General features: G+C 42.5%; 1 protein-coding gene across 4 annotated transcripts in view; it reads left to right on the top strand.

The window, feature by feature from the left end:
* The first annotated feature begins 3,007 nt into the window (after positions 1 to 3,007).
* pde4cb (phosphodiesterase 4C, cAMP-specific b) overlaps positions 3,008 to 21,291 on the top strand; it is a 104,354-nt gene continuing 86,070 nt past the window's right edge. For 2 of the 4 annotated variants that reach the window (XM_086161784.1, XM_086161783.1), the window contains exon 1: positions 3,008 to 3,187. In XM_086161784.1, coding sequence (XP_086017910.1) covers positions 3,080 to 3,187 — 108 coding nt within the window. In that variant the 5' untranslated portion in view covers positions 3,008 to 3,079. Of the gene's footprint in view, positions 3,188 to 17,004; positions 17,053 to 21,291 lie in introns of all 4 variants that reach the window. The other 2 variants (XM_086161788.1, XM_086161785.1) reach the window with 2 other exon arrangements.

Below are 21,291 nucleotides of genomic sequence, written 5' to 3'. Positions count from 1 at the left end.
GTACAACATTTCCGTATAACAAACGACGACGATTTCCATTTTTGCTTTTTGGCCGTTGAATTTCCCAGCCCGTCCCAGCTTTTACCGTCTCCTCAAACTCCCAGATTCACATCGGCTCACTCACTTTAAGGAGGTAACATGTTGACTCATTTTTGGTCCCACTTCAAAACGGCAACGGAAAACAGCCAAGGAGTTAGCGGTTGTTTTACGGTCTTAAACTGTCCTCAGCAGCAGCAATAGCTATCAATCCCACTGTGTTTACAATAGAAAGATAAAGCGTATTTTGATGTATGCCTACGCCACCCTTCACACATTCGGTTCTTGCCGAACTGCGTGAAGATGTGGCACGATTGACTACATTTCGACTTTATCCCCGGCCCGCCGACATCGTGACGGTATATCTTAGACATTATCACCCTGCTTCTTGTTGTCATCTGGCTTTTATTTTGGCCAAACAGCCAAGCCTCATATCTTGGGTCGGGCAGATGCAGGGAATGTAACTCTGCTTTTACGTCAAATAAATTGAGACGTTAAACTATTTTGTCTTTTGTTTCTCCGGCCGTCGTTGCTTACCTGACTACTGACTCACTCTGACGTTATGCAGACCTTTCAGACGGTCGGTAATGAGGAAACCGCCTAGCGCACACCTTTAGCTGCCGCGGCCCTGTTACACAAGCCAACGTGTCATTTCTCCTTGAGAGATGACTCAGACCTCAGATAGACGCTAGATGTTTGCGCGATGGTTTAAAAACGTCAAACCCGTACGGTATAAACTGAATTTTTCTTCTTTCTCGCTGACTTTGCATCTCTGTCTTGACTCTCTGCCGAAAAAGAAACAAAGAGACTGGAATTTATCTGATTGGCCATCAGCTTGGCCCGACGAACAGTCGGTAAAGCCAAGTATGTCCACTTAAACCCGAAACTATTTTTCTGTGTTTAGTCCCAGTGTGCTTTTTTTTTTTTTCTTTTTCCTTTTGCATCTCTTGAGACTTCTGGACAGAAAACAGATAAATAAAAGTTTTACCCCTTACGTGGACATGGCATCTCTGTAACTAAATGTGAAAAGCACGTTTGTGGGGCATGTATTGGAAAAACTCGACTTTGCAAAACACCGCATTTCCAAATGCTTCCCCTGTCCTTTTTTTTTTTTTATCAGGCCTGTGCTATACGTCTGTTTTCACCTGATACAGAGAAACAGATAAAGACGCAGATAGAGAGATGTGGAGTCAAGAAACGGGTCTCCGGGGAGCCATAAAGCAGAGATGTGAATAGACGTATAGACGTATATTCTAGCCTAATTCCTCCAACAAAAGCTCAAAGACAGACAAGAAACTTAAGAGTAAAACAATAGGAGCAAAAGTAAGATAAAAATAAACTTACTACTTATATGTTCATATATATGTATATATACATATATTATTCATTATCTATATCGCTTATCCTGCACTCAGGGTCGTGGGGTAGCTGGAGCCGATCCCGGCTGTCATTGGGCAAGAGACCCTGAACGGCAATCACAGGGTTTCATAATTGAGACACACAACCATTCGCCCTCTCATTCATATGTCATAAACAGACACAACATTTACTCACTCATTCAAATGCCATATAGAGACTGCAACCATTCACACAACATATAGGAGCGCAACCAATTTCCCTCTTATTCACACATTACAGAGACATACAACATTCACCCTCTCATTCACATTTCATACAGAGTAATAACCGTTCACTCACACATTCACATGTCACAAAGACACACACAACTATTCACCCTCTCATTCACATGTCATATAGACACATACAGCCGTTCACTCTCTCATTCAGACTTCATATAGAGTAACAATATTCACCCTCTCATTCATATGTCATAAAGAGACACAACCATTCACTCACACATTCATACACACACACAGAAACACAAACATTCACCCGTCATAAAGACATATACAACTATTCACTGCTCATCCATATGTCATATAGAGACATACAAGCATTTACCCTCTCGTTCACAGTTCATATAGAGGAACATCCATTCACCCTCATATTTATCTCTTCTATATATCCCACAATTGCTCGTTGGGGACAAATTAAGTTTTTTTGATTCTGATTCTGATTCTAAAGAGACGTACAACCAGGCATAAATATGAATATGTTTATGTATTTATAAAATTATTACTATTTTATTTATTTATTTATGTCTTTTCATTTTATTCATTGATGTTCACAATTTGATAGTGCTAACCCAAGTGCCCCCCTAATGTCCCCTCTGGGACAAATAAAGTTTTTTTTTTCTGATTCTGAATATACATATAAAATAGAAGCACCACCATGCTGTCCTATTTCAAGACAACATAAGATGTTCTGGTGGGCCACATTTGGTCCACAGGCCTGGAGTTTGACAAATGTGCTCCAGAGGAAGTCCACGCAGATGCTGGGAGAAAATGCAAGGTCCACACAGAAAGGTCACCTTGTTGGAATCGAACCAGGGTCCTATGTGCACCGTGCTGCCCTATTTCAGACCTTATAAGACGTTCTAGCGAACCACATAACATGGTGTGGTGGGCCACATTTGGTCCACGGGCCTGCAGTTTGACGTATGTGCTCCAGAGGAAGTCCACGCAGATGCTTGGAGAACATGCAAGGTCCACGCAGAAAGGTCCCCTTGTCGGAATAGAACCAGGGTCCTATGTGCACCGTGTCGCCCTGTTTCAGACCTTATAAGACGTTCTAGCGAACCACATAAAATGATGTGGTGGGCCACATTTGGCCCGCAGGCCTGGAGTTTTACAAATGTGCATTAAAGGAAGTCCATGCAGATGCTTGGAGAACATGGAGTAAAGTGTGAATCCAGCAAAGGACCTTCTTTAAGAGGTAGACCACTGTAACACACACACACACACACACACACACACACAAACACACACACACACACACAAATGGCGGAGCACGTGGACGCCGGTGTAGTAAAAGTTGTTTACGTCCGGTCACGTGATACGCGCCCGTCGACGTCACGGTGACGACGGCGCATGCGGTGCCGCGCGGCTGCGGGGGTTTGAAGTCTAAGAAGCAATAAAAAAATATGAAAAGAAAGAAAAAGAAAGGAGGAAAGAAAAGAGAGATAAAGTGTTCCGCACACCGACGGACCGGACACCGACGCTCCCGCCGAGAGGAGTCGACGGCTCCGCCGGTGAGTTCCGACCGAGTACTGCCTCAAACTTCGGGGTGCTCGGTTTCCACAATTTATGCTAGCTTCGTTGACCGGAGAAGAGAAACTAACGAACAAAAACAATAGTTTAATCAAAAAACAACCCAACCAAAAAAGTCCTACACTTTTTATTTTTCTTATTTTTTCTTAACTCCGGTTGAGTCGTCCTTGGTTTAAATGTATGAAATTAAACGCAGTCATATTTCCTCCCATCTAATATCCGTGCTACGTTTAGTTCTGCCTCGCTGATGCTCCTCGGCTACTTTTAAATGGAACTTCTCCTCAATACTTGGAGAAGTTGGTTCACCTTAATGGTTCAATGGTGTGTGTATGTGTGTGTGTGTGTGTGTGTGTGTGTGTGCTTGCGTGTGCGTATAGTATTCCCGGTAGTGGTTATGTGGATATAATGTACTGTTTGTGTGAATGGTATTCTGTATGAGCATAATGAAATATGTGTGTGTGTGTGTGTGTGTGTGTGTGTGTGTGTGTGTGTGTGCGTGTGGTATTCTCAGTGGTGGGTATAATGTAGGGTGTGTGTGCGTGTAATATTGTCAGTAGCGGGTATAAAATGTGTGTGTGTGTGTGATATTGTCAGTGGCGGGTATAATGTAATATGAGTGTATGTAATATCATCAGTGGTGGGGTAAAATGTGATGTGTATGTTTGTGTGTGTGTGTAGTACTGTCAGTGGTTGGGTATCATGCACGTGTGTGTGTAGTATTGTCAGTTGTGGGGTATAATGTAATGTGTGTGTGACTGTAGTATTGTTAGTGGTGGGATATAATGTAATGTGTGTGTGTGTGTGTGTGTGTAGTATTGTCAGTTGTGGGGTATTATATAATGTGTGTGTGTGTGTCGTATCATCAGTGGTGGGGTATAAGGTAGTGTGTGTGTGTGATATTGTCAGTGGTGGGTATAATATACTGTGTGTGTATGTAGTATTGTCAGTGGTAGGGTATACTGTAATGTGTGTGTGTGTGTGTTTGTGTGTGTGTCGTATTGTCAGCGTTGGGGTATAATGTGTGTGTGTAGTATTGTCAGTGGTGGGGTATAATGTAATGTGTCTGTGTGTGTAGTATTGTCAGTGGTGGAGCATATTGTAATGTTTGTGTGTGTGTGTAGTAGTATTATCAGTTGTGGGGTATAATGTAACGTGTTTGTGTGTGTGTGTTTGTGTGTCTTATATTGTCAGCGGTGGGTGGTAATGTGAGTGTGTGTGTGTAGTATTGTCATTGTAATAATGTAACGTGTGTGTAGTAATTCAGCTTTGTGATCAAATCGACTGGGAATGTATTTCCCCAAAATATTTATCCTCCCCTCTCGTCCCGCCTTTATCTCCTTCCTTCCTCGCTATCTGCTTCCTTCATTCTGCCTCTTCATCCCCGCCGCTTCCCGGCCCCACTAGACGGAGTCCTTGCTGCACGTTTAGCAAGTTTTCTCTCACTTTTTTGCCTTTTCAAAGGAAGGATTCTTCTCTTCAGCCCCCACACACACTCCTCTTATCTTCTATTTATCTTCTGAATGAGGAGACCCAACTTTAAATCCGTCTTCAACCCAGCTCAGGTTGATATCATTGTGTGTCAGCAGATTGTTTTAAAGGTCCAGTATGTGAGATCCAGTGACATCTAGTGGTTACGTAGTAGATCTGTGGAGGTTCTCAGTGTTCTTGTGGAAATCTTCTTGTCTTGGCAACTGGACTTGAATTTCTTCGTTCGCGGACGTTTGATCCGAGAGGCTTCTTCAGTTCTAATGACCGATTGGGAGTTTTCGAATATAACTGCCCAGTTTTGGGATGTCGAAACAGAACTTGAAGAACTTGAAGTATCATTCACACATTTGACTTATTTTCACATTTGTTTTTCATCTCACACATCCTTCATCCAGCAACCACTTACTTTCAGGTTCAGTTTAGGATTTCTCTAAAAGGTCGAGGAAAGAGGAAATAAACATAGTCAAAAGCTGCCTAATTTCCCGGCAGTCATGATGAAATGGCTGCGCTTACAGAAAGCGTCGCCGGCTCCCCCCCTTGTTGCGTTGTTGCTCATCTCCATCCCCTGCGGTGCCTCATAGCTTCTGAGGAAAACGCTGGTGAGGGTGACGCTTTAATTCGGGCGACTGCGCTCGAAGCGATTTTATGATGTTCCAACCTGGAACGAATCAACATCCCGTCGGACGATTTGCTCGATGCGGCGCCTCTCTGCTGAAGACACAGGACGCTGAGCGTGGCTGTTCTACGTGCGAGCGTGAGATGGCGTGCTGCTCAAACACTGACCCACCTGCTCTTGTCAGTCTCCATTATCACAAGCCATGGGATTTTAAGACATTTGCAGAGAAGGCGCTGCCTTGTTATTGTCCTCATGACTCACCGGTAGTTTCACAGAAGACAGTAAAGTTTGACTCTTTCAAGAAGAGCAACCTTGGTAGAGAAGCTAGACATTTAGTGTCAGGTGAATGAAATGCAAATGTATTGTTTGCCACGGCAGCTGCTTTTTTTTTTCCACTGTGTAATTACTACTTCGCTGGCTGCCTGTCTGTTATTTTTCATTGCTGTTGCGCGAGCTGCATTCCTCTCCGTACCCAGATTATAAGTGTGCGCGCTGGGGGTGGATGCCTGACAACAGACGGAGACTTTTAGATTTTTGGCTCGCAATTACAAGTTTTGGTGGTTTGCAGCTCAAGAACACAGAGAAGGGTGGGGGTCGATTAAAACTCACTGATCCAAACTGAGACAAACATCTTAGTGAGAAACACTCAGCCCGAGAACAGAACGGTGGATTTCGCAAAAACTCCTTCCTGTGTGACAACAGCGGTGATTGTTAAAATATCCGCTTTGTCATTGTCTTTTACTTAAAAATGATCTTTTCTGAAACCGTTGCCTATAGATGTCCTTTCCCCGCACACACACCTATTTCAGTGGAAAATTTAACTCGAAAAGTGCCATGTGGAGGGAGCGGTGCGTGATCAGAAAAGCAGGTGAGCATTTTGGGATTGACACTTATTTGCACTCAGGAGAAAATTGCTGCACTCTCATATCAGTACGGCAAATAAGTCTGCAAACAGGAGGCGACTTAGTTGGCAAGGGTTCACTTGGATTACACAGAGAGAGCTCAATGATTTCTTCTATCATTTATTGCCTGATTTGTGTCTCCGTCTGGCAACAAGGTCTGCAAGTGTGTGTGTGTGTGTGTGTGTGTGTGTGTGTTTGGGTTGGGCTGGGCCGGGCAAGGGGGTGGTTTTATTGTTTCAAAGCACAGCTCTTGAACGTTGCTCAGACTCTTCGCTTCCCCCATTAGCTTAGGTTTTAACCAGCGTGTCTTCTGTGCGTCACTGTGACGACACCGCGACAAGACGCCTCGTGCTCGCCTCAGCGAGCAAGACAAACGAGTTGAAGACAAAGACGCTGCTTCTTCGGCGGTTAATCATTGAAGACCGTGGACTGAGCTCACATGACGCAGAATTCAACTTTGAACAAGTGTTTGCATGTTTGTGGCTCGACCTTCCCCGTGCACCTGCCTGTCATGACGGTATTCATAAACTGAAGGTCTGGTTGTTAAAGAAAATCTCTGTAGTTTAAATTACAGAGAAAGGAAAATACCGTATTTTTCGCACTATAAGACGCACTTAGAATCCTTAATTTTTCTCAAAAGTCGGACTTAAGCTTTATGTATGAATTCTTTTTGCGCTTACTGACCTCCAACTAATTTTATGTGGCACACTGCGCTCAGAAATCTGTCGAAATGTTTTAGTGCGACTTTGCTGAGCGACAAAGCCGTTCTGCTTGGAGCGTTCCCACCTGACACGGGGACGTCGTATTAATCTCGGCCCTCGGTTGAATATGAGGTGCAACGTCAGACAACGTTAGATAACTAATCATGTCGTGCTGGAATATCACACTAACTTCAGGTGTCTGCTATCACTGGCAAAACCAACCAGAGAACGGTACGCAGTACGTTTACCTCTGGTATTTACTGTGCTTCAATAATATTACTGTACATTTGTGTGTATGAAGACCCCCAAAAATGGCAGACCAGCCGCCATAGAATTCCACATGAATGAGTCAATGGTACAGAAGTGGAGGAAGCAAATGGATAAACTGCGCCGAGTAAAGAAGACCACAAAACGAACAAAACAAGATAAATGAGATGAGTAACGTTGGACTAAATGGACTGTTTTGTTTGGCTTTATGTACCGTATGTTTTATCGCGGTGCGCCTTACGGGTGAAAAAAAGACCGGTTCATTGATATTGCGCCTTATAATGCAGCGCGCCTTATGCTCCGCAAAATACGGTATACGGAGTATGCTATTTTTTATTTTATTTCATTCATTCATTTATTCAAAATAATTTTGAATACCTTTTTGATGTGTACCATATGTTTGCTTAGAATCCCTGGTATTCAAGATGGCTCCTCCAGGGTTTTTGCTGTCGTTGCTGTTTTATTTGGTGTGCTTATAATGTGATGTGTCGGGTATTCAGCGCTGTACCGTGAATGGCTTCTGAGAGGACATTCACCTTTTCTGAGTCATATAAATATAGTAAACGCGATAAGGACTGGATTACATTTCAGTGCGTCTAAGGCACCAGCGGGAATCACAGTCTTCAAAAATTAGAGGTTGGATTTTTCTTATTTACAGTAAATATTGAATCAAAATAGTTTGGGCTTTTTAATTGTAGTGTCAACTAAAAAATTGCTCGCTCCACAACCGCTATACACAACCTCAAAGTAGGAATCCACAGAGGTTACAGACAGATAAACAAAACAAAAGGTTGTTCTGTATTGCTCAGTCAAGCATGAGTCCTTTTGTTTCTCAAACTTGATGTAATTTAATGCAGTTTGTATGGAGCAGGGCTGAAGATTGATGGTGATGTATAAATGTTAAAATAAAATAGATTTTTTTTTTTCCCTTGATTAAAAAGTGGGAAATTCTGAGAATCTCAAGTTTACATTGAATCACGGGCCAGGTATGTTCACATAGGACAATGACTTTGGCTTCGGTTAACAGCTACATCTGAAACTGAAGTGGAGGTAGGCAGCAAGGGAACTAAACACATTACATAGTGTGCAAAGTAGTTGAGCAATGAAAAAGTGGTCTAAGAGACAAATAAAATATGGATGAACATGTCTGTTTATATACACAACGTACTCCGTATTTCCAAAAGTGCACCAGCAGTGAATCATTAAGCTGCCAATCTGAAGTTTTCTACAGAGATGCATCTTACATCATCTTGCTTAGGTTGCGCCCACAACTAAGAGGGGTCTGCGCCGATGAAGGACTCCTTGAACCACAAGCAAAAGTCCTGTCAACAACCACTCTAGGTCCTAGGAGATGTTGGATCTTTCAAACCTGCAGGTTTTCACAGTAGCCACAATGCTGTTTAGTATGGTGATGAGTTTGGGGGCTCCTGTTATCTCCCCTGTTTTGAGCGTGTTCAGCTCCAGCTGTTCAACCTCATGTATGTTTGCAGACTCTCAGGAGGCTGTGACTGTTGTGTCTTCTGGAAAACCACAGTAGCTGGACAGATGAGTCCAATAAGGTGCAGTCAATGGTGTAGAGCAGGGTTGTCAAACTCATATCGGTCCAGGGGCCACATTCGGCCTCATTTCATGTCAAGGGTCCCGGACCAGTATCATCATAGCATAATTATCTAGAAGTAACACTAAGTCCAAATTTCTCCTTTGTTTTTGTGTAAAAGAGAACAGGTAAATTCTAAAAATCTTTATGTGTAATAAACTGTTCCTTTAAAAAAAGACATAAGGAACAACCCAACGTAAAAGCAGGCACATTTCTAACAATAAGTAAAAATGCTATTTACCGCATTGCTGCCTCTACTGTATGTTCTGAGGCACATAGTGTTGTGCCATGTCGCTAACACTGATTAATCAGTGCACCCCTAGCAGACAATATAAGAACTGCATTTTTATTTTAAAAACGTATGTTTTTTTTTTTTAAATTGTAGATATATTCTGTGGGCCGGATTGCACCGTCTGGTAGGCAGGCACCGGCCCGTGGGCCGTACCTTTGACACCCCCGGTGTAGAGCTTGAAGCTCAACCCTCGGCTTGACTCGCTGCCTCTTGTCTTGTCAGGAAGTTAGTGATCCACAGAGTGGAGGAGGCTGGGACGTAGTGTGGAAGGAGATTTATTTTGTTCTCCTTAACCATTTTCCTTGCATGAGACCCCCACGCCCGAGGCTGTCATTGGATGCCCACCAAATTTTGCTTGAAATAGAATTTTACCCATTTCATGTGAAAAGTTACTTGTTCTCTACTCTTCGGTTGCTCACGTCTTCGACTTTTAAAACCGCGTTGCTTTTTCGCTTGCGCAACGCGACGCTCTGCGACCGCTGGACCATTCCATAGACAAGTGCGATTACAAAATGAAAAGCTGGAGGTTGGAAAGGCGGGCATGGACAGATAACGGCCAGTGGCTCGTAGCTGATGCGTCAGCACAGCTGTTTCTCTCTCTTCTTTGCGCCACACGAGTTGTTCAAGCCTCCTCCCCTCAGCAGCAGAATCCAACGCCCATCCAACCTTCACCCTTGTCTAGGCTAGTTATTTAACGAGTAGCTTAGCTGCGGTACGTTTAACCGCACGCAACTGCAAGGGGTGTTTTGAGTCCGTTCATACGCTGTCACTTTGCCTCCTATCCCATGCTGATGCAGCCTCCAAGCCCCTGTCAGCCAGTCTGCTGGGATTTCTATTCCCTCCTTTTCTCAGGATTGAAAAGACTGGAAAAAACAATGAGCAAGTCATCTTTTGACAAGGAGAAAATGACGATGCGATTTGGAGTTGGAGATTAACAATCTAAAATGCCACACGTAAATGATTGCTGCACAAAGACACGGAGAGGAGCGTTGTTTTTCAGAGGTCAGAGCTGTCGAAGAGCATCTCTAAACCTGAAAGAGAACTGATGAGAAAGATCTAGCAGACAGTTAGATGACGTGTCAAGAGAGCAGCCCGTCAGGAAACCAAATTCTATCTTCCTCTTGGCAATAAATCAGTAACACGGTGCCTTTTCAAAGTAAAGAATGATCGCTTTTGACACCGAATGTTGGTCTATTGAATAATCTCGGAAATGTATCTACTCTCACAGATACAAGTGACCATGCTTTTTAATTTTATTTTGATTTTTAATTTCGACAAGTATTAACCATTTGATTTATTTTGCTAATTAACCACCAATATGTGTAAAATATATGCCACCCGAATATGTGCAATATTGATGTCCTCTATGTAAACCTTTAAATCTGGAGTATTATCTGACTATGTCCTATATCTGAACCTTGATCTATTGTGTAGTCATTTCAGTTTCTTTCAGTTGTGTCTGTTTATCTGAACTGTGCGTTCGTCTGTGCACATGTATATCAACACTGTCCAGATATGTACCTTAATTTCATTGTATTCCACTTTACAATGACCATTGCGTTTTTTCTATTATATTTTATCCTTGTGTCACTCACTTGATTCTTTATTTTTAAGGTAAAATGGAATTGTCAGGAATTAATCTTGAGATTCAGTATGAAGCTACTCAAGAATTGTCAGGAAAATACATGAAAAGTAGCAAAAAATTAGAAAAAGCAAACAAAAAAAGGAAAACATATCTGAAAAAAGCAACAAAAAAAAACCTTTGCAGGGGTTGAAAGGATGTATGGTCAGCTGTGTAGTAACTTGGTGAGTGTTGTAGTTTGTGAAAGAAATCTTCTGTTTGTGTTAACTTTAAGACAGCATGAAGCCACAGCTGCAGGGGCTTATGACGCTAGAGATCCAAATCCAGGATTGGATAATATTGACAGTGGGCCCAACTCTGTTTGTTTCCAAAAGTTGTTGTCGTTGAGCCAACAGGTAAATGTGGTTCAGCAGCCATTATTCTTATGGTTTTTTTTTTTCCCCCCAAACTTGGTTGCTCAACTTTCACAAGTTGCTAACAATCAAAAAACAAACGTGCGTGATCAGTCTTGGAAATCAGCTGTCGTCATGTTCTTTGCGGCCGTTTGGGATGGTAGTTTCCCCTGCCCTCGTCCAGTCTGTGACCAAACCAGTATTTAGTTTTTTTGGAAACTACGTTTGGCAGCAGTGATCTGCTAATCCTGCTCTGCTTCAAGGCCCGTTCGTGTCCTGACCAGCACCAGAAGGGACGGGAACCTGACTGGCTGCCAATGCCGTAATCTGCGTACTTGTAGAAGGGACGCACCCTTCATGCACACATCGCGGCCCTTTGCTTCCCATAAGTTCTAGGAATTCATTGATTCCCGATTGATTGAAACCCATGTATTGATAAATGCAAACCGCCAGGACCGTTTGTCCCACATATGTATAAAGCCTGTAGAGTCATCCTATTCCTGCAGTGCTCTTTTACATTTCTCTTAGGTGATTCATGAGCGGGTGGGTGGTGTGCATCGGTTTCACTCCAGTGCAGTGGTGCAGAGAGGATTTGATGTCAAACCCGCTCTAATTCTAATTTAAGAAAGACAGAAAAGGGGGCGAAGTTTGCATTTTTCTCCCAATCAAAATAAAGGTCTTTGGAAAAATAGTGAAAACAACCTAATTCAATTTGAAGATCCCAAACTTGTGTTTAGAAAAGACTTTAGCTTGTGGTTCAAGGAGCCTTTCGTCAGCGCAGATCCTTCTTAGTTGTGGGCCCAACCTATGCGAGATGACACAAAATGCATCTTTGTACAAAACTTCAGATTGGCTTAATGATTTACTGCTGGTGCACTCAAATTAACAAGTGATGACTTCAATTAAGGGCCATTTCAAAGATTGAAGGATGACATCCCGAGCCCGTGAAACTGTTAGATCAGTTTGTCATGTACATTTACACGATCTGGCCAAAAGTATTGGCTCATCCATCCAAATGCTAGGATAGGTGATGGATAAAAGTCAGGGGTCGGCAACCCGTAACACCCAAAGAGGTTTCCTCAGAAAAGAAAACACTGGGAGCCGCAATTACTTTTTGACGTCTAAAATTAAGGTACCCCTGTGTATATTGCTTTTTATTACCTTTACACTTTGTATAAACAAGTGTGTCGTGTGTTGCTTCTGAAATTCCCAAAGTATTACAGAGAAAATTACATTTTATTTATGTAATGAACTCATTTTGAGCTTTGGGCTTTCAGAGCGTGTAGCGGAGCCTTGACCTGAATTTTAAAGATAAATCGGGAAAAAAATCACTGTGTCAGTAAACAATAAAAAATGAATATTTGCAAAATATCTTCATAAATATTTATTTTGCCTGGTTTATGGGACTTGTGCTCCTGAACTTCTGCGCACAGCATCTGCAAATCGGGACTTTACCGGCTGGCGGGTATACCGGCTTCCGCGAGGGTGACGTTATTTTGAGCGGCAAAAAATAATAAATATAATTTTATCTAATATTTCAAGATCACAATAATCCAACTTAGAACTAAAAGTTAAAAAAAGGAATTAACACAAATGAAATATACTTCAATTAAATATTGATAATTTATTTTCCCAAGCCACTCGGAGCTGCAGTGTAAAGATGAAAGAGCCGCATGGGTTGCCGACCCCTGGTATCAGTGATAGGATGCCACCTGTGTGACTGGATTCCTAAATACGCCACGGTCAACTGTCAGTTGTATTATAAGAACATGGAAGTGTTTGGGAACATCTACTCAGCCACAAAGTGGTCGGGCACGTAACTGTCAGTGGATGTTGAGATGCATAGTGCCAAGAGGTCGCCAACTTTCTGACTACCACTACTTGTATGACTGCATTGTGCCAAGTGTGAAGTTTGGTGGGGGGGATTGTGGTGTGGGGTTGTTTTTCAGGAGCTGGCAGTTCCAGTGAAAGGAACTCTGAAAGCTTCAGCATACTGGACAATTCCATGCTCCCAACTTTGTGGGAAGAGTTTGGAGATGGACCCTTCCTTTTCCAACATGACTGTCCACCAGTGCACAAAGCAAGCTCCATAAAGACATGGAGGACAGAGACTTCTATGGATAACTTGACTGAGTCCTGACCTCAACCCTATAGAGCACCTTTGGGATGAAATAGAGCAGAGACTGAGAGCCAGGCCTTCTTGTCCAACAACAGTGTGTGACCTCTGGAAGAATGGTCCAGAATTGCCATCGACACACTCCTGAACCTTGTGGACGGTCTTGCCTGAAGAGTTGAAGCTGTTCTAGCTGCAAAGGGTGTCGCATTGAACACTATGGATCAGGAATGGGATGTCACTTAACTTCACATGCGTGTCAAGGCAGGTGAGCCAATACTTTTGGCCATATTGTGTATACAGAAGATAAGATTGAAGAATTAAATCAAAAATTTCCAACGTAAAGAAGACATGGAGGAGAAAGAGAGCAGCTATGTGGTCCCCAGAGTTCCACACATTTTTTTTTCCACCGCCCATACTATAGGGGTGTGATCGACAGGCAGGTATGGCTGCTTATGTAATAGTTGAACCGGTGTTAGGTGATAATTTGACTGCATAATTTGACTTCCAGAGGTCACTGCATCAGCATGTGACCTCTGGACACACTCCTGAACCTTGTGGACAGCCTTCCCAGAAGATTGGATCCACGTCATATTGAACCCAATGGATTAGGAATGAGATGTCGCTTAAGTACATATACGAGTCAAGTCAGCTGAGTGAATACTTTTGGCTATATAGTGTATATTTCACTTGCTGTTTTATCCGTTCAAATTAAATCGCCATTTCCCATGTCTGATGAATAAATCCACCATTTAAAATGAAACACTCTGATTTCCCCCCAGACTCACAGCAGCCGCTGTTTACTTCTCGTGTCTCCAAGGGGCTGCTTTTCTGTTGCGATGTGACTGTTTTTATGGGAAATGAGCTACGCTGATATGATGATCGTTCTGCATGATTGTTCCGGGTGGAAGAAAACATCTTAAACGTCCCACTATCTTTAGCATGGGGCGAATGTACGGCACGTATACACTCAGATGGAAGAACTCGGCAGCGGCCCCACATGAAACAAAGTGCAGGAAGCTGCTTTGAACACTAAACAAAAATGAGACCGTGCGTGATTTTTAACGGATTTGAGAAAAACGGCAAGAAATAACCATGTGGAGTGGAGATGTTTACGAAGGCAAATACTCATTCCTTCAGGTCCTGCTCATTCTGCAGGACACCTCCCTCCTCTTTCTGTTATTGGATGAGAAGAGGGATACACCCTGGACTGGTCGCCAGTTTATCGCAGAGCCACAAAAATACATAAAATGACTTTTACAACTTGTTGCTTTTATTGTTTTTATCTTTATTATGTCTCTTATGCATATGTCTAGTTGGTTTACTTGAGTGTTGAGTAAGGCGCCTTAAATTAAATGTATTATTGTACTTATTATTACTACTACTATTCACTTCTCTCTCACACATCAACTGGAGATGTGTTATTTTATTTTCTGAATTTCAATGCACAGTATGTGATGGCTGATGAAAACAAACTGCATCTACCTTCGATCTGCTCCGCAGCAGAATCGGTTCCTTCTCGGCTTTTGTTCCTCCAACTACCTCGTCTCAAACGAAGAAAGAAACTTTTGTGTTCCTGTCAAAAGTGGAGATCGAATCTTCACCGAGGCAGGGAGCCAGTCACTCCATTATTTGCAAACTTCAATTTTACACTGACGTTTTAATGGAATGGCGGATCTCAGCAACGCTAGGCCTGAATAATAGTAATAATAATAATAATAGAGCTGACGTGTGTATTGAAAAGACGATCGCTGAAGGGCAAGTTTAATCTCCCATAAAGTCCAATGGAGTCGTCTGAATAACAGCTTGATGACAACTAACCAATAAAAATGACTCTGATTTCACATATCTCCAGTTTTGCTTCTCTTGCGATATCGCCTTGAGCCACGATTGGACGTTTGAGTGTATTATTATCAAATTCGGAGATCTGAGCACAATAACCGGATAAGAGCGCTGACGTGGAGTAGAGAGGCGTGTTTGTTTGTGTTGCTTTGGGTTTGGATTTCCCTCGTAAAATGTCATTTTGCGTAAATGTGACGAAAAGGTTTTTGCAGAAGCAGAATGCTTTTGTAGGGCTGGTAGTCGCTGTGAGTAAAGGTGTCCTTCTGCTAACCTGAGCACCGCAGCCCAGTTTGAAACGGAAAACAGTAAAACATTTCATATTTGATTTATTGTTTCTCATATCAACCAACAAAATTAAATTTACTTTTGGCGGTAAGACATCATATCTTGTCCCGATGCTCCATTTGTACCATAACTAAGTTTCGTATCACCGCTGCATTTGTATAATTGGCAAATTTTGCTCCTTTGCCATGTGTGCGCTGCAGGCTGTATATGCTTCAAACATACCAGCTGATCAAAAAGTGTTAATCTAGTTTGGATTTTTTTGAAATCTCCTTCGCCTCTCTAATGCCTGTTTGGTCCTCATCCTGCTTCGCCGGGTGTACAAACCGATGTCAGGTTTAAACCCGATGGAAAGTATTTCCGGGTTTTAAAGTGATTCTGATCAGGAGGGAAAAAAGGGTTTTGAAAAGTTTTGTGTTTCATCATTGTTTTTATGAATATCAGAAAAGGTGCAGGGGTGAAGCAGGAATGACAGAGCGAATGGTTTCTATATGATCGACCGGCCTAATACCACTCAGTGGCAGTCGGGATGTATGCCCGCTAAGCAGTTTTCAAAATGAAAAAATATAATTTAACTGAGATTCTTATATTTCTGCTTTTTTTTCTCAGCGGCGCTATAATTTTGATTTATTTCCCCCAACCGAGTAGCCACTTTATATGATTTCACAGTTGGACCATATTTGAAATGTATGAGTGTAATGGACAGAGTAGCAGGGTAGTTCTTGTCGAATAGTGGTAACTCATCTATATATTCTATCAATTTTTTTTATTTTTTTTTTGGTGGGGGGGTTGACGCTCATCTTTTAAGTCCCATCGAAGTCAGGGATAGCACTTAGCAGATAGCGTGAGGGTCAACATCTTGTCTAAACAGTGGATGGTCTCCAAGCTGCAGCAGGTATGATGCCCATATGAAGGAGTTGTTTGTTTCTGAGAGACTGATGCATGGACCCCGAGGAAGACGATGCTGTATATGTCTGTCGCGGTGAGGGAGGAAGCCATCCCGAAAGTCCTACCTTCGCTCACAGGCTGTGGGTAGTGACGGCAAAAAAAAATGATGTCTCTGATACAAGTGACAGATATGGCTCAGCCTCAGGCGTACAGGGAGGAAAACAACTATCCACAGGGAGCTGGGAGGGAGACCGGTGCTCCTTATGTGGACAGACGCCCCGCTTTGGGTGCCCGGGAGGGTTTCCCCCCGTTTGAGGGGTTTCTGGCTTCGTGGAACCGACAGGAGGCCCCCGTGATTGACCGCAAACACAAAAGGGGGATTATATATCTCGCCTGGCAAGAGAACACCTTGGGGTCCCCCGGCAAGAGCCGGAATACATTGCTGAGTTGGACTCGCCGACCTGTCCCTGCAGCTCTCTGATAAGTGGATGGATGCTTTGGGGTGGCGGGGAGTAGATGTGTGATTATGAAGGCTATATTTAGCATACATTATGCCGCTGCAGACGATGGCATGCTCCCACACTGAGGTGTGTGCCTTGTTGATGTGTCTGAAGAGGCCGATGACCACCTGTAAACATATTATGGACGAGCGATCTGTCGTTAGATACATGTGATAATTCAATCCCTCGATTGGGATGGAAGGATTTTTGATCTTGTGTGTTTTGAGTGTTCATATTTCGCTCCTATATATGTTCACTGTCTTTTATTTTTGGATTATGTAAAGATGTGTCACGTCTGTGTCTCATTATTTTTATTTTTATTTTTTTTGGTTTCAGCTGCTGTTTTGCTGCACCAACTAACCAGAATCAATGTCTTGGTTCCAGGTAAACACACACTCACACACACACACACACACACATTGAGTTTAAAACTGAAAAAAGTCACACCTCCAGCCGTTTTTTTATTCTATGTCCTCACTGAAGATGTCATTTTAATGGCAAGTCCATTAACAAGATTCTTAAATCACAAGAATTTAAAATCAACACAGGTTATATATCTAGATGTGTGATCTGAGGGTTGCTGGACATGTTTCTTTTATTTATTTTTTGAATAATATACCACACAAACCACACCAAACAGACTTGCATGTGTAGCTTGTAGTAAACCGGTTTTAATTTGTTGATGGTAAAAAACAAAAAACAAAGTCCAAGCAAACAGAAATCATGTCAGCGTTTATCTGCGTACCGAGTCCACTGACACCTTCGACAAGAAGGGCCAGTGACGCCTCTATTTTCCGAGCTGGCTGACGTCCTTATCATCTGCGGGGCCGTGCTCAGAATGTTTGGAGTCTGTGGTAGCCGGTGCTATCTTCTGTGCTGTGGTGTTCTGGGCTAGCAGGATACTAACAGACTGTACGGGCTGAGCCGCAAGGCGGGGGGATGTTGCCGGAGTGAAGCTGGACGGTGGTGTCAGATAGGAGCGTGCTTCACAAAGTGAAGGTCATCGTGGACACTGTGTGCAACCCACTCCATGACATGCTGGCCAGATACGGGAGTTCTTTCAGCGCCTCAGATCGCCTTAGGAAATCATTCCTGCCTGTGGCCATCAAACTGGAGAGTCTGCACTCCGAGTGCCAGACACTTGGCTGTCGTTGGACTCATTATTTGGAAAAAAAAATTCCATCTGTGCAATAAACTATATCAAACATTTATTGTGACACAACCTGGAATTATATATACTTATACCGTATTTTCTGGAGTATAAGTCGCACCAGCCAAAAAATGCATAATGAAGAAGAAAAAAAACATGTTGCATTTTTGGGGGGGAAATTTATTTGATTAAAATCAGAGCTCCAAAACAGACATTTCACCTTGAAAGGGAAGTTAGAGTGTAAAGTCTGAGTGGACGTGTCCAACCAGGACTATTTGCTGGTCAAACCTGATTTTTATTAAAACAATTATATCCCAAAACATTTTCATAGCCAGTAGGAAATCACAAAACTCTGAACATTCCTCTAACCAGTACTGCAGGGTTATTACAAGAGTAATAACAACAGGCCGAACAGGTGTCTGCTATGTTAATGTAACATGTTAACAGCTATTCAGATCACCAGAACGTAAACAACATAGCATAACAAGTTTACCAAACTCTCCATCTCACTCTAAACCACTAAATCTATTGAATTCTTCATTCTCTGTGTCACTTCTGAGCAATTCCGCCGACTCCGGTGGTTGACGTTGTGTCGCTTTTTTTTTATTAGCTTTTTTGGTTTTCTTCATTGAGGTTAGAGTATCTTCCGTTTGTCGCCAGGCCCTGGCTAGTTTCTAGCTCACTCAAAACTTTCTTTCTGCTGCTCGATTACCCTTTTTCAGCTGCATATTTTACTACTTGCTGCTTGTAATCTGCAGAGTATTATTTTCATTTTGGGTTCAGTCTGTCTCAGTTGTCTTTGTAAGTTGATGTTTAAATTTAAAATTTTCCGTGGTACAGGAGTAATAGGAGTAGCAGATACTGCTATCGACAAGCCTAGAACGCATTCTCGTAGCTGTCAGTGTGAAATTACTGCATTTTTAAAAACATAAGTGGCACCAGAGTATAAGTCGCAGGACCAGACAAATTCTAATTTAAAATGTACATATAGATTTATATACCTTATTTTTTATATCGAGTTTTATTTTGGTTTTCCTTTCATAATGGTGCTTATATTTTGATCCGCTCTCTATGATTAGAAACCGCTGCAACAAACAAGAGCAATTTCCCCCCCAGGGATCAGTACAGTATTCTGTTTCTGAGAGTGAGAACCGATGGCAGGTAACAGCTTGCAAGTGAGCGAGGATGAACTTGGCATGAAAATCCTCTTTGGATAAATGACTGATTTGTTAATGATGTAGCGCATTCATTTTCCTGTCAACATCAGTGAAGGAGTTGATGTCTTACGCTTTTAAAACCCAAGATTGCATGTAGCAACTAGTCGAGAGGAACTTCTGTTCCAGTTAATTACATCCAAATAAAATGAAACAAACTTTGAGCAAACAGTACTGAGATAGACAGGCCTAGTAAACAATGTTATTAATCAAATACTAAGCATTGTGCAATCTTATATAGCAACCAAAATTATACAGGGGACGGTTCAGACACTTAAAACCATTTACTCTTTCATTTTCACGTTTTTTTAGACACCTACAACCATTCACTCCCTCATTCACATGTCTGTGCAACTCAAACCAGACCCGGGGAGAAGATAAAGACTTCACTCTTGCTGTGAGGCGGAAGCGCTAACCACTGCGACCACCAGCTCGGTTCAGTTTTAAACCAAAATCTGTCACCCTTGAAAAGAATAGAGGCCCCACAAAGCGACAATGGGAAAAAAAAAAAAAAAAAAAATGTGTTTCCAAAAATACACACACACACACAATGTCTGACACTGAACAGTGTGAGGAAGTAATCAGAAGTGTCAAGAGTGTTTAATCAGGACACGCTGATATTCTATGAACTTAGAAGAACAAACAAAGCTGCTGCCATTTTTCCTAATTGAGAAGATGAATATCAATTAATCACGACGATGTGAAGTGCTCACCGTGGAGAAACCCTCCCGCTGTGCTTCTGATGTTTATACGTCTATATTTCTGCTGAAGGGAGCTCGCTCCTATCAGGCAAGGCTAAAAATGTATCGGTGGTGATACACTGGGGTGCAAAAAGTGTGATTAGCAACATCCCCGAATAGAAGCAGCCTGCAATCAACCACATCCGTCACATCTTCTCGGTTTCCCTCTTGTGCTCGGCGTATGTTTGTGAGTCTGCCCGTGGGGGTCTTGATTAACTGCACAGGCAGACACAAACAAAATACTCCTCAGAAAGCCCGGTTTTATCTTTTTTTCAAGTGTCACACTAGTCTAGTAACAGGGGACAAGCCCCGGGACTTTACAGCTCATTGTTTTTAAGACAAAATTGAGTGACGACGTCTCTCGCCACATGGATGCATGATTGCGTTCCTACCCCAGCATTACCCCTGATGATCCATCTAATTTTTGCCACCGACTCAAATCTCAATTGTGTTGAGCTTGAATACCATGATTGTAAAAATGCTAAGAAAAATATGTATGTAACAATGATTCTAATAGAAGTGGCCTTGCTATTTTGTATTTATTGTAAACAAATAAAAAAGGCAGTGGAATAAATTCCTCTTGGTTTTTAATACAAAACAAAATTGTTGCTGATGTAACTAGTTGAAAACCGCTCACTGCATGTGCACACACAGAATATGTGTGTGTGTGTGTGTGAGGGGGAGTATATCCCTTGTGTCATTATTAGCAGTAAACAAAACCTTGAAATAAGCCCTCGAGCCTGACATTTGACTGAGGTTTGACTTTTGACTTGGACTAATTACTAATTGAAATAACAGGCTTTGAAATGGGAGCGTGTGCTAGTGTGCATATGTTCACGTGTGCACAGACATGCGGCGCGCTCATGCATGACTGTATTGTAGGCTATGAACATACATGTGTCACGGCTCAGTTGGGGGGCTGCAGCATCAGCTTGTTTACAAGATTATGGTTTGGATCAATGACTCCAACAGCAAGTGTGGATGCACACCTGTGGCCTTGTTAGCTTGCATTTGTAGCACGTCCCTACAGGTCAGGCGGGCGGCGCTCGCGCACCAACCAGACGCTCACGCCGCCACCGCAGGGCCAGTCAGGAAACGTGTACGTACCTGCTGTGTCGAGCAGATCGGGGCCTTGTGAAGTCTTCACGCCAGCAGCGCCGTGTTGGATGCATGTTAGTGTGGTCTGAGCTACCACTAGCCTTGCTGCTAGCTCACTCCAAACACATACATGTCTGACAGAATGGAAATAGGTGTATGGTGGAGAGACAGTCAAATCACTGTAAAATACTTACCGTATTTTCTGCACTATAAGGCCCATTGGATTATAAGGCGCACCTTCAATGAATGGCCTGTTTTAAAACTGTTTTTATATATAGGAGGCACCGCAGTATAAGGCAGATAGAATAAGAACTACTGTAGTGGTTTGGGTTTTGTTATGCATCCACTCGAATCTGGATCTGGTGGGAAATTCCTACGTTCCCTTTTTGCGTTAGCAGCTTCATCTAGTGTCAGCAAAACA

This window comes from Fistularia commersonii, chromosome 16 (assembly GCF_037954325.1).
Source record: "Fistularia commersonii isolate RoL2024-O1a breed Wild chromosome 16, RoL_Fcom_v1.0, whole genome shotgun sequence".
NCBI lineage: Eukaryota > Metazoa > Chordata > Actinopteri > Syngnathiformes > Fistulariidae > Fistularia > Fistularia commersonii.
This window is presented reverse-complemented; position numbering and strand designations above follow the sequence as displayed.